The following is a 14684-nucleotide window of genomic DNA, read 5'->3' on the forward strand; positions in this document are numbered from 1 at the left end:
CTAGTTCTAATTCGTCTAAAATTGCGTATATGCGCTTTGAACTTCTTTCGCACAGTTCATTCTTGTCACGTGTTTTGACTAAGATTCATATAGTGTAGTTTAATAGAAGTCAACGTTTCGGACAAGGTTATTTATTTTTCTTTATATTTCACTAGAAACCTAAAATATTACTTAAAACCCTACTTCATAGCATCTCAATCATAATTATACTCTAAAAAATTATAAAAGTTATTGCAAAACAAAAAAATAACACTTATCATCTAGGAAGGGTATTTATATTCTATATTTTTTTTTATTGAGGTTACGTGAATCCTGAACATAATTCACTTAGTATTAATTCACAAATACTTAGTTTTTTGTCTCCTCTTTCCTTTTTAGTCTTTTTAGCTAAGAGAAAAAACAAGCTAACCAGCCAGATGACGTCACGAACGGGATAAAAATCAAAATAAACTCAGGGATACTTCCTACTTTACTTGACTGAGAATTAAATAAATTACTTTCCAATATAAATATAAAACATCCTTTGGATCTAAATAATAATGGACTTGAATCTACATGGAGAGAAGGTAACCAACGGAGAGTCCCACCCCATAAAAAAATAATCGTCATAAAATATGTGCAATCTTTGGTTGCAAAAGTCCTGATTGTGTCATATACCACAATTTTACAAAGAACATGGTTCGACAGAGGATTTGAAGGAATCTTTGCAAGAGGAAAGATACATTTAAAGCAGAAAATACACAAGTGTGTAGTATGTACTTTAATGATGGAAGCTGCAAGAGGACCTGGAACATGAGCTTCTTATTTTGACTCCCAGAAAGAGGCTAAAAACAGATGCAGTACCAAGTCTGCTACTTCCACTGTTCCTAACCCTGAGGATCAATGTGATAAAAAGTTCCCGAAAAATTTGCATGAATCAACATCCTCTCAAACTCCCAGCAGTGTCGGTAATCAAGGTGAAGAACAAGTAGATTTTGTTTCCCCTCGTTCCAGGAGGGAAATGAGGAGGCAGAACAAACAAATAGTAACCAATTTATTGATAAAGGAACCGGAGCAAAAGAATAAGGATATTGGGATACAGACAGAACATTCCCTTTTTCTGGAAAATACTGATAATCTCAAAGCAGAATTAAAGAAAACGAAAGAAGATTTATGTAAACAAAAAGTCAAGGTAAACATTCTCACAAAAAAACTCGAGCTGCTTAAAGCGAAGGAAAAGAAACACTCCAAAATTGTAAGGACTCTTCATGATAAATATACTCCAGCTCAGGCTAAGAGAGTTTTATTCCCTAATCAAAAATGGGTTCATTACTCAAAAGAAGATATTGCCCCTGCCTTAATAATAAGATCAATGAGTAGACGGGCTTTTGAATATTTAAATATATATCTAAATCATACAAATGCCAAGCATTCGAACTCAAGAGAGATAGCTTCAACATTTTAAAATGAATCCAGGATTTCAAGATGATAGCTTCAAAGTCTTTCAAGAAATGATCAAGACCAACATATTTCAAATACAAGTTCTCTGTACTATGCTTTGATGAATGTCAAAGCAAGAAAAAATATGATATTGACATGAAGATGCAAAAGATTTATGGGCCTCACTCTTAAGTTCAAGTTGTTATGATGAGAGGATTAGTTGAGAAATGGAAACAGCCGATCTGGTTCCATTTTGATACCACTATGACCAAGAAGCTGCTTAATGATATCATAATCAAAATGGAGAGCAATAGTTTTGAAATAAGACCAATTGTTTGTGATCTTGGGAACCACACGCTTCGTTCTGAACTTGGGATTGACAAAGGAAACTTTTTCTTCACCAATCCATTTGATTCCCGCAGAGTTGTCTACATTTTTCCTGATTCTCCTCATCTTCTCAAACTCTGTAGGATTCATTTACTAGACAAAAGGTTTATGGTTCCTACAGAGGATGGAACATTAGTCCCTCTTGTTAAGACTGATTTTGAGGGATTATTGATGAAAGATTCCGGATAATTTAAAATTGTTTTTAAGCTTAAACCACTTCACTTTTACTGCGAAGGAGGAGCGAGACAACAAGTAAGATTGGCTGCACAAGTTTTGAGTAATACAGTAGCCAAAGCTTTCACCATTCATAGCCAAAGTAAAGAAGCAAGAGCCAAGGAAAACGCAGTAGAAATAATCAACAATTGGTTTGATGTAGTTAATAGCAGGCAAGTTTATGACAAGGTCAAGCTCAGATGTGCACTGGGTATCAATTTTGAAGATTAATTGATTGCCTTGGAGAAAATGGAATTGTTTTTGGATACATTTAAGGTAATTGGAAGGGGAAATAAGATTGAATGGCCATGACAGCGCTATGCGAGTTTCAATCAAATTAACTCAAGTCTTGTACCATGATTTGATTTCTAATGGTCCTCTTTCTTTCATTTTGATATCCAGAACTAATCAAGATTGCCTTGATTTTTTTTTTTGACCCGTTTGAGAAGTGCTTGTGGTGATGATGATTACCCTGGAGCCGTTGGAGCAATGAAAAGGATGATAATTCTGGAAATTGGAAAAAATTGTGAAACTTTGGTGAGCAATCTGGCTGCTCAGATTGAAAAAGAATATGACATTTATAGAGTTGAGGATGAAGAGGAAAAAGAATCCGTAACAAACTAAATCACTGGAGACATCTTAGATATCACAATTGGTGAAGAAAGCTGTTCAGAATTTGAATTTACGTTTGATATCCCTCATAAAGTTAATGTGGATTTTGCAATAAACCATCGACTAGATCAGTTCAAAAAATGGGATCTCAACTTTCAGGGGCTCAGTTATGTATCGGGTTTTATTGTACACAAGATGAAACTTTTATATCCGGATTTGGGGAAGAAGACAATTGACATATATTTGAATGATCATGAACTGACACCATGGATATATCATTTGTCTAGAGGAGGACAGATGGTGCCATTTGATTATTTTTTTTAAAACTGTGAAGTTTTCGACCAGAAGTTCAAGGAATTCCATTTACCTCTTATTAGATCGTCATCCAAAAGTAATCGAACGTTTTTGTCAAGTTTTTGGAAGACTCCTTTGGAGGCAAGTATGACGAGGCTGTTTTGAATCTCTTCACCAAGACAAGGATAATGATACGAATAAGATACCTCAATGCACAATTAAAATTTAATACTGGGGGGAGTGAAAAAATAAGAGGTAAAAAGAAAATCGGCCAATTTCAAGTTTAATTATAATTTAACAAAATATTCAATATAATATTAATTATCTCCAAAAAAAGTACAAAACAAACATCTTCAACACATAAAGATTTACCCTCCTCCCTCAATTTAGTAAGCTTACTATTCCCCCCTTTTTTTATTCATTATTAAAAATAATCGAGTTCTATACAACAAAGAACCAAAACAGCCTACTACCATAAAACTGAGAAGTCACGTAATCAATCCATGAATTACTTCTTGACCTAAGAGTGATATTGATGGATGATTAACTAAAGGAATGTAAGATAAATTATTAACTAAATAATAATTGTTTCTTCCATTTAAGGATTATGTGTTGTTTAATATTATTAAAAAAACATCACATTTTATAATTTTACAGACCTATTCAATTAAAGAATAATAATCACGTTACATACAAAAAATTGTAGTTATCATGTGTATCTCAGATTACTGACCCCTTTAAAAAAAATACTTAAATTATTATATTTTTTATTTTACCATATTATTTTAATATATTTATTTCGTATATGTAACTATGGACCTAATTAAATATTCACTTTTAATTTGATTAAAGCTATTAATTTTGGGGTATATATTTTTTAAAAGGCTCTTTTCTTTGACAAATTTACTTGGTTATTAATTTCCAAGGTTTTATTTTTGGCGAACAAATTAAACATTTGTAGGAATTATATCTAAGAAGTTACTGAAATAGTGACCGTTTTTATATTTTGATTTCATTATCCACGTTACATTACCTTGCTCTTTGATAATTGTACCCATTATAGCAGAAAACATCCACCAAAAATCCATCTATTGAGGAATTGGAGGCTCAAGACATCAGTTCTACTTTAGCCTCATAAACTTTAGGCTTAGACTTCTACTTATGTCACACATAGGTAACACTTGTAACATATGATTTTGAACTACAAAAAGTCGACATAACTCAAAATGGAATAGAATCATCATAGCTTATGGACATCACGCTCGGGAGTTATTCTCTTAAACTTTAAGTGTGTGCGTTCGCGGCCCGGAGGCTCCTAGAGAAAGATGTAAGATGCTTAATGTATATGGAAAAAAAATATGGAACATTGGTAAAATTATTTAATTTTACAAATGTTCCTTAATTTTTTTTTTTTTTTAGATTAAGTAGAGTTTACTAAATGAACTGAAAGTTTAAACAAAAAGTATTAAGAAATATAAATTTCATTATGGTCTTTGTATGTACTTTCTAGGTGAAATTAGTAACTCAAATATTTTTTTATTTTTTTTAAATACAATAAAGTCAAATAGACTTTTTGAAAAAAGTAACTTTTGTAGAAATACACATTATCTGCTCTTATATATTATTTATGCTATCCCTAAACAGTGGGGAATAAAGTATTCTTCTACAAGAGTCAATGCACGATATGTGGCTTATTATTTTAATCATTAAACAAATATAGATATTAATAGTTATTTCAGAAAATGAAGGCTATAAAACCATCTTATTAAAATATTTATTTTATATGAGTTATAACTAATGACTTGAGAATTAAAAAATATATAAGACAAACTATCGGCTCCTCCAGAGCTGATCTATAAACCATGTATAAATAAGTGACACATAACTAACAAATGCAAAATCACGTCAAATAAAAAGTAATAAAGTAAGTATTAAGAGATTAAAAGTCGTACTCCACAATGTTAGAGTAAAGAAAACATCCTTCAGGGGTGGTGTCTTTTCTAATAAAGAATTATCCAAACAAAGTTGACAAGATAACCCTTTTGATTGAGTATGATCGAGAGAGACATAGTTCCAATATGGGAAAAAAGCTTCTTGAGAGTGATAGAGTAAATTTAGGAAATATAAACAGGAGATCACGGATTAAGACATAGTCCAACATGATGATTTTACAGACCATCTGGGATAGGAATAGTCTTAATAGTTTGTCCTAATAAGATTATTTGGTGATTTCCAGCTTGAGAGGGAAATCGAGCCGCAGTCTACAATGAATGAAAGAATCAGTAATCATATCGTAATAACTAATATTAATAAAATATATTACAGAATAAGGCCAAGTGAGATGAATCCAAGAAAAGAGATGCACCTTTGTGAGATATTAAATCTCGTTGATAGTAAAAGTAAATAGAAATAAGAGGCCACCCATCATCTTCGAACAAGAGCTATGATTCATCAATAAATATTCCTATGTTTCTATCGATGGAATTTTTTCCATTTCTTCTAGCCTCAACTAAGGCCACGACTATGATTAATTAACGCGCCACCAGTTAATGAGTCCTTTCGAAATCGACTCAGCATCCCAGATCCGTGGTTCCTTATTCTATCTTCGTATAATAATATTAAATATGTAAACAGTACAAGATTACAGATAACTTCTTTATCATTATTCCTCTTTTCTTCATCTCCTAGCTATATAATCAATCTGATCGAGATACAACAGTAAAGTTTGAACCGATAATAGAAAAACATAAAAAGCGACGAAGATGTCATGCGACAAAATCTCCTCGAGGAAAAATTACATATACAATATACAATAGATATACCTTGCCTAGAACCATCTTTCCTACCATTATCACAACTTCCCAAACAATGTTGTATAGCAAAGAATGGTTACAATATTAATCAATTATCTTACTCAGTTTTTGTCAATATTGAATGACTTACCAAATGTTCAAATTTGAAGAAAATGATCCAGTCCTGGATCATTTGTATCGTAAAATGGCATTGCTTTTAATAAAGGTATGAGAAGAGTTGACAATATGAATATTTTATATTACTTTATATAATTACCATGTCCTCTAAACATTGAAATCATATTAGCCTCTTAATAACAAATTTCTGTGAATTGCATTCAATCTTATGTAGAACGTCAAAGAAAAATTTCTTCGTCATCATCAAGACGGAAAAAAAAACAAAAAACAGACAACACAAACTGCTCAAATGTATAATTGTGATGACAATTTCCGAAGTTTGACTAAAAGTTAAATAGAAGTGATGCGGAATTTAAAAATAAAATTAATTTTATAGGTTGTAGTGTTTCTTTATGTAAGATAAGATAATAAAAAATATTTCTATTTGTATAAAATATAATGCGTATATTATATGGATAGTATAATTTTTTTCTCGATGTGTTCATTTTAAAACTTTTGTACCTACAATTCCAATATTACTTACTTTTGTTATGATGAATTATAACACGTTTTAAACAAAATATTATGAATCTAACAAGAACAAATAGATATAACAATGACCTATATTTAATTTTCTAACATTAAATAACATTCAATTTTATTACATAACTTTTATATATAAATTATAATTCCCATTAATTATTTTGCATCTTCATCTAGATCCTCTTCATATTCCATAGAAAAATTTAACTACTCATTCTAAATATACCTCAAGAAAAGAGTAAAGAACCCATTCTCAGACCTGTATTTGAATCCACCTATTTAGTGTTCAAATCAAATCAGAGCCCTGGGGTTTCTGGTTCCGAGTACAATTCCTCATGCTCCGAGTCCATGGAAAACTAAGTAATGTATGGATCTACCTGTAGTCTCGACTAAGGTACGATATCCTTTTCCAAAAGCTATTCCTTAATCTTTGACAACACTAATTTACTTTGGGACTCCATTGAGTTTATGATAGTATAAAAATAAGAATAAAAAATAATGATGACAGCTTTGGTAAATAAGGCTCTCTCTTGGAGTAAGGTGCCAACTGCAAAAATGCAGGTTCTTTTTATAATAGCTTTTTGAACATCTCTGGAGATATCCAACGTAACATAGGAAATATCCATGTCGAAGGAGGGAATCGACGGATGACAACAAAATACATAGAGTATTTTTGTGGTAGTTAGGTAACTCCGTTTGAAGACTAAAGGCTAATTATATCATAACAATTAATTAAATAATCAACTCTGTCATAGTTTCATATTTATTTTGTATAAGTTGAAATTTGTTGGTCTAATATATACATTATTTAATAACAATATTAGTCATTTTCATTACCAATTATAAATCGATACCAACTTTTCTTTTAGATTTATTAAAATTACATGGGGATTAATTATTATGTATTTATGACTAATATAACTGTGGGCATTTGAACTTTATAATGTGCCACAGAGTACTTATATTTTATTAATTTTTATTAAAAACACCATTAATATATCGATCATCTAAAAAATATTCCATTATTTCATTAACCTCATCCCAAGTACTGCAAATCTTTCATCTAAAAACATTACTCTTATTTTTGCATTGCAACTTGCATAATTTGCTTATTCAATGTACAATTTTTACACAACAGCTAAAGAAAAATAAATATGAAATGATCAGAGATGAAAAAAATCTGATAATGAAAGAGGGATCAGTTTTTTTATGTTGATAGTTGCTATCTGAAAAACTTTTTATTTTTCAAAGCTGTTATCATTATTCTTGAAGAGAAAGCAATAAATATAAGTTAATCATTAGTGCGTGAAAGACTAAGGATTTGTTGCAGAGCCAAAAGTGTAAGTCCTTGTATGACTCGGAGTAGAATTGAGGATCGATAGGTAGAGTAACTCCTACCTATATCCTTCCTAGATACGGGGTGAGGATTAGTGTTTATTTCCTTCCTTCTCGTAGCTAATTTAATGGAACGTCATGACAGCTATGCTGCTCTTTTCCTAAACATTCTTCAAATTATCAGAGTGACCACCTTAATTTTTGGTTTCTTTTTTTAGGATACTGGGAGATCTTATTTTCAGCTACACTAATGATGCAATTACTTAGCACAATTTGATTATAGGTAGTGATGGAAATTATCTATATTTTTGCATCTAAAAAAAAGGAACCGAAAATCAACATGGTAACCCTAAGAAATTCGAAGGATGTTTAGAAGAAGAGGAGCTAAGCTGTCATGACATTTCATTAAATTAGCTTAAATGACTCTTAAAGTCCGTTAGATAACCTATAAATTAATTTCAACTGTGACATGGGAGGAGGGGAGGAGGATCTAAACAAGGACATTGGCAATAATTACTCCGATGTTGATCCTCGATTAAAATCTCAGTCCAATAAGGACTTTGACTTATAAGATATCACTCCCTAGTAAACTTATTTAGTTACTTTCAGTCTTTCATGAGAACCAGATATAGTTATTACTATATACATACTTCTTTCGAAAATAAAAAACTCTGTACAGTTTGCCAATTAGAAAAGGCTGCTTCCACTGTCTAGGACATATTATTTTATACATCTCTGATTATGAGAACATTTTTAATTTATTATTGAGTTTAACTATAATATAACTAAATATAACTTTTTACGGTTCTTTTTTTGAATAAAAAAATCCCTGAATATTATAAAAATACATTCAATACCTACCTTAATAATACTAAATATGATCATAAAATATATAAATCAAGGTAAATATTGTTTTAGGGTTATCTAAAGTAAAGTTCCTGAACTATTAAATTAATTATTAAAACTGATGAATGGACCATTTAGAAATATAGTATAAAATTTGAATTTGTGTTTATACAATATTATTATGTATTTAGTTTTCATTCAAATAATGAATTAATTCAATAATTTTTTGAACATTTACTTTAGAAAACACTAAAACATAAAATATCTACTTTAATTTTTATCTGTAAACATTCCATCATTTTTTACTGAATAACTATTTTTGAAGGATTTCAAATATTAGCTCAAAATGAAAAAGTTGATTAAAATATACAACAACCACAAATATTATAGCTGTATAAAGTTCCTACGAGTTTACCGACATGAGTTTTTCATCAATTACAGGTTGCATGATTAAAACTGGTGCTCCTCCAGATTGTATTAAAACTGTGGTGTACTTTAAAAACTCGTCGCCAGGCCAGGGGCCAGGAAGATAAGAACGTCGGGAAGAAAGAATAAGGCTTGATTGAGATTTAACAAAAGAGTTAATATATTCTACATAATAGACACAAGGACTGGCAACATCCTCTTGGAGATTCACACACTGAAAGTGCATATGTAAAATAAGATGAAAGTAAGTTAATACACATAATCAAGTAAATACAAGAGTACATTTATATTAAGGGGTCAAGCGGGTTGAGTGCGTAGACACTACAAAAACTCAGGATGGCTCGAGTACGTAGGGAAATATATAAAAATATCTATAGTCGGGTAAGTAATGAGGATTACTCATTACTATCCCTACATAGAGACTTGGTAAATACTGGATATCCCTGCATATTACGGTTTCATACACCGTGGATTTTGCATAGCGCAGTGTTTGGAATTATTCTGACCATATAGTATATAATATTTCCCTCATATTGCGTTTTTTTTTATTTCATGTGTCGATTTTTATTTAGGACTGCAGTCTGTCCAGTTTAGTCTCCACCCGGTCCAGTTCAGTCCTAAAACTTATAGTTGTGGGGGGTATGGGGGTAGATACAATTTAGATTTATCATATCCAATTCGTCCTAGATGACGGTACTTGAGCTTTCTTTTGATAATCAGTTCTAGTACTGATAGTTTGAATGACCGACGGTCTTACGGACTGATAGGACCTTTTCTAAGACTGGACTGGACCTAATAAATAAGGACTGACCTATAACAATAATTATGATGTGTTATATTACAAAAAAACTATAAATTGTGGTAAACAAGTATTTTTGTAGTTGTTGATGGGTCTGTTCCAATGAGTTCTTATACTATCTGGAGGAGCACAAGCTCCAATCACGCAACCTGTTGTATATCTGATTATGTAGTATCAGTTTCAGTCAAATGATATTATATTAATCTATAGATATTAATATTGTAATAATAAAATAATCAATTCATTATGGTAAAAAAGTGTGTTTATGTTGGGTGTCGAACTGGAGCCGATAGGGCACTACCTTCTGGCGTCGGACTACATCGATTACCAAAATCTTTAATTTGTAAGCATAAATGGATCAACATGATCCGTCACGAATCCTCATATATACTTACGTCTAATTCTGTAGTTTGCTCATTACATTTTAACGAAAGATATTATTTTTATACTCCTAAATGACAGAAAACACAAATACTTAAGCCTGACCCCTACCCTTCAATTTCTCCCAAAAAAAATCCATTAAAAGAAGAGAACTACAAAAAATTATATGACATGTGAAAAAAAATATTCCTGTAGTTCAGAAAATAACTTTAAAACCAACAATAGACAACACATTTGATGATCTTATTTTTAAGGCAATGAATAAGCAACTTCCGAAAGATATCAGTTTCATTAACGAAACAGAATTTACAATGATATTTTGTCACAAAGATGAAGGTTTACCAGAAATATCATATGATATCAAAAAAAAAAAAAAAAATCTACAGTTCTAAAAATAATGTATTTCCTTGGCGCTTACAATTTGGGCGTGTCATCTCCATCCAAAGCCATTAATAGAATTGATAAATTGATGAGTGAATTAGAAGAACAAATGTCTGATTATTTTATAGTTAAAATGAATTTTATAAAAGAACAGTTCATTTTTTAATTTCAAAATAAAGAAAAATATACAAATAAGCTCATTTCATTTGGCTGCCATATGGTTTAGAACATCACCAAACTTGTATAATCGTGTTAGAAAATTCTTATCGCTACGTCGTAGTAATTATCGGACGAGAATAACTAGCTTTTTAAGTATAGAATGTGGAATAAATTATTCTACTAAAATATACTTAAAACAAGAATAAAAGAATTATCCAGCTTCCAACGATATGTTCATTTGATGATATATGAAGGAGATGTAATTTTGTAAATTTGTCAAGATTAGTATTTTTTTTTTTCTAATTATAGTTAAAGATTCGAGTTTGCAAGAGGAAATGCTATGGGGAAGTTGATGGGAGCGTATGTAAAACAATTTTAACATTGATGATTTCTTCGTTAACATCTCGATACAAGGATGTAGTTGTCCTCATCGAAATTGATAAGTTGTCAGCATCTTATCAATATGACATCATTATTAAAACTTTAAAAATGTTGGATGATTTAAGCTTCTATGTGATTAGCATGTCATTTGATAATCATCCAATTAACACAAAAATGTTTTTTGATTATATGTGTAATGGGTGTCTTTCGACTTCAATATCGAATCCAATAAACTCTAGCAAAAACAATATATCATTTTTCCGATATGGAACATAATTTTAAAAATTGTGTGTATATACTCTACTCACTCAAAGGTAACTTCCCAAGCTGGGTTATTCCTTCATAAGAGTTATATCATAAATTATTTAAAATTATTTTATTTTATCAATTTAAGATTTGGGAAATCGATGTATTACGAAACCTGAAGACAGTTTCCTATCGGCTCCAGTTCGACACCCAACATAAACACACTAGTTTACCATAATGAATTGATTATTTTATTATTACAATATTAATATCTATTAAATAAATATATCATATGAATGAAACTGAAACTACATAATCTTGTACAAACACAAACTGAAGTTGATACTTTATTTTTGAATGGCAAATTTATCTGTTTAAATAATTAGTTCTATTATTTTTTGAAGATTTACTTTAGAAAACCTTTTAAAAAATATCTACTTTGATTTTGAGCCGTGAACGTAAAGTGAATCCATCATTTTCGCGTCAAAAACAATTTTTGGAGAAATAAAAGGCTAACCCAAAATGAAAGAGTTAAATAAAACACCACGTGATGTTGCTAAAAAACTACAACAATGACAAACTATGACTCTTTGATAATTGGACAAAGATCAAATGAGTTTAAACAATAGGAATTTGTCATAAAAACAGATGTTTATCACCACAACAGGTTGCGTGATTGGAGCTTGTGCTCCTCCAGGTAGTATAAGGACTCATTGGCTCTGCTAACTATAATACTAAAGAAATAAAAGAAAAATATTAAAAAGTGGACTTTGAAAAATAATTTCTCCCATTTCACTGGTTTCAGTGACCAAAAATTATCCATAAAATCGGATTTTTCTTGTTCTCAAAACCGCAAAGACGGTGAATTTTTTAAATAAAAATGATTTTGTGATTACTAATGACAAAATGAGTATTATTCGCAGTATAATGACGTCATAATAAAAGGTTGTGTGATTTTCTGAATAAATTAGGCTTATATAACCATAGTGCAGCAGCCAAATCTTAATCAAAAAAATATAATAATTAATTTCCTAGGAGGTGTTTTTAGTAGTCAGCTTTTGTACTCTTTCTCCTACGCGGTACGTCAGTCACAGTCCTTATCTTAACCAAAATGATCCCAAGGTAATTATATTTTTGTAAAAGTTATAAATAACTCTTTGATTAATAGAAATTTCAATGTACGCAGGATTTTTATCTCATTGTGGGTTCTTTGGCTCTCAATCTCTTATGTTGGCGCATATGAGCATAAAGAATTCGATTTCCTTTATTTTACGCAAGTTTGGCCTCAATCTGCATGTGTTAAGTGGAAGGATTCCTCTAAAAACCACACGTGCAACATGAACAGTATGCATATTATTAATAATTGAGATCATTTTATTATTGGCCATTCATATTATTTATTAATTAATAGATGGAGCAGATTGGTCCATACACGGAGTATGGCCCACAAAAAATATGACAATTGGACCCCTCTACTGTAATAACACAACAAAGTTTGACCCAAAAGCTCTCAAGGATATTTTAAGTGAGTTAGAGGCTCACTGGATAGACGTCCATGGGGGTTCTCACGATAAATACGGTTTTTGGAAACATGAATACATGAAGCATGGAACCTGTGCGGCAGATATTTTTTCCATGAGTACAGAGTATCTGTACTTTCTAAAAGGCTTGGAACTTCATGCAAAATATGATATTTCAAATTTGCTACGTAAGGGGGGAGTCTATCAGGGAAGCTCATACGATGCTGAAGCGTTTATAAATGCTGTGAAGAGTAGTCTTGGAGGATTCACTCCGGCTTTGGAGTGTGAAAAGAATAAAGAGGGCCATTATCTCTATCAATTGGGTATCTGTATGGATAAGACCTTTCAATTGATTAATTGTGACCGAATTGCTGGAGGAGTGTATGGAAATTGTCCAAAAGAAACAAATTCTTTAATTAAGTATCCATATGGTCCTCAATCTAGATCCCACATTTACGCATGGTTTATTGGTATTTTTTTCCTATGTATTTTCGGAGGGATTGCGTATTATTTGTACCATAGATATATTAATCATCGTCGTCTCTCTGAGTACAATAGGCTTTAGTACTCTTAATGTAATTTTTTCAAAATTTTTTATTGTAAACGACATAGAATACTGTTGCACAATTCAAATTTAAGTTTACTTCAAAAATATTCTATAATTTTTTTTTCTTCTTGTATTCGCGTTGGGTATATATACAACTTCTTCTCTCCATCTCTCATCCCTAATTTGAATGAAATGCTAAAGAATTAAATTGTGATTAATTGAGTTAATTACAATCTATTTATATAATAAAATTTGTTCGTTCTTTCAGAAAATATTTTTTCCCCTCAGTAATTCTTTATTTATCAATGATACAAAACTACAGTTGTGGGTTACTATGTTTCCTTTTAATGTATAGTGACAAAATCATTTTTGCTCAATCATGTAACTGCATTCATTCATATAATAATTCATATTATAATCTCCAATTCTCTGAAGTAAACGTTTTGACTGAATACTGTTTATCATATTAGTTACAAAAAAAAAATGGAATTATTATAAAGCAATTAACACTCTTAGTTTGTTTCACGGGTTATTGTAATTTCTCATGCTTATAAATATTGTTAAATCGAATTACTATATTATACAGTCAAATAAATTATTCGACAAATTTATAATATCTATTTTGTTTTTTATTTATGTCTGGTCTTAATCTTATAAAAATCCCCTGTTGATTTTTTTAAAGATTAGAATGAGTCGTCAATAGTGGTTCTAGGATATGCTGCAATACTAAATAATTATCTACTAGACAACTTGATAATTATAGTCAGATACAACCTCAGGATAAAGGAGTGTCGATCAGGACCTGACTAGGTACATGGCGGTGCTAACTTCGTCAAGCCTGACGAGACGAAATCATTTCGTCAACAAAACTTTTCATGAAGAAGTTTTGATAAAAATAATGACGAAGGCAAAAATCACGAAGAGAAAACCGACAAAGACGAAATAAAAAATAACTACGACGAAACAATGACGATGTCTGACTAAGATAATATTATGACACTGATGAAACTGACAAAAACAAATGACATACGATTACAAAGGCAAAAAATATCATTACTCAACGACAATTCACTGTTTTAAAAAAAAATATAAACTCTAGAGTATAACTAATTTTTTTAATTATATGATCCATTAGACTTCCAACTGTGTTTGCAAAGGCGGTCAACATCCAGAATGGGGAGCTCAGGTTTATAAACCTTGGTTGAAGTTAATAAGTAAAATATTCAAAATCTGTTAAATATTAGTTCCTTGTAAATAATTAATGAATCTATGAGAAAAAATATTGA

The 14684-nt window shown here is 30.7% G+C and overlaps 1 protein-coding gene across 3 annotated transcripts; it reads left to right on the forward strand.

Annotated features, from left to right (window-relative positions):
- Window positions 1-4118: 4118 nt before the first annotated feature.
- Window positions 4119-14009, forward strand: LOC121128951 (uncharacterized). 3 transcript variants are annotated; one of them, XM_040724572.2, is made up of 5 exons: window positions 4119-4252; window positions 9000-9228; window positions 12367-12453; window positions 12500-12675; window positions 12743-14009. In XM_040724572.2, the coding sequence occupies exons 3-5, from the start codon at window positions 12443-12445 to the stop codon at window positions 13414-13416; spliced, it is 861 nt and encodes a 286-aa protein (XP_040580506.1). In that variant the 5' UTR covers window positions 4119-4252; window positions 9000-9228; window positions 12367-12442; the 3' UTR covers window positions 13417-14009. The 3 variants fall into 3 exon arrangements, with proteins under 3 accessions (XP_040580506.1, XP_040580507.1, XP_040580505.1); XM_040724573.2 differs by having other exon boundaries at window positions 12518-12675; XM_040724571.2 differs by lacking the exons at window positions 4119-4252; window positions 9000-9228 and having other exon boundaries at window positions 12285-12453.
- Window positions 14010-14684: the final 675 nt, after the last annotated feature.

This window comes from Lepeophtheirus salmonis, chromosome 14 (genome assembly GCF_016086655.4).
Source record: "Lepeophtheirus salmonis chromosome 14, UVic_Lsal_1.4, whole genome shotgun sequence".
NCBI lineage: Eukaryota > Metazoa > Arthropoda > Copepoda > Siphonostomatoida > Caligidae > Lepeophtheirus > Lepeophtheirus salmonis.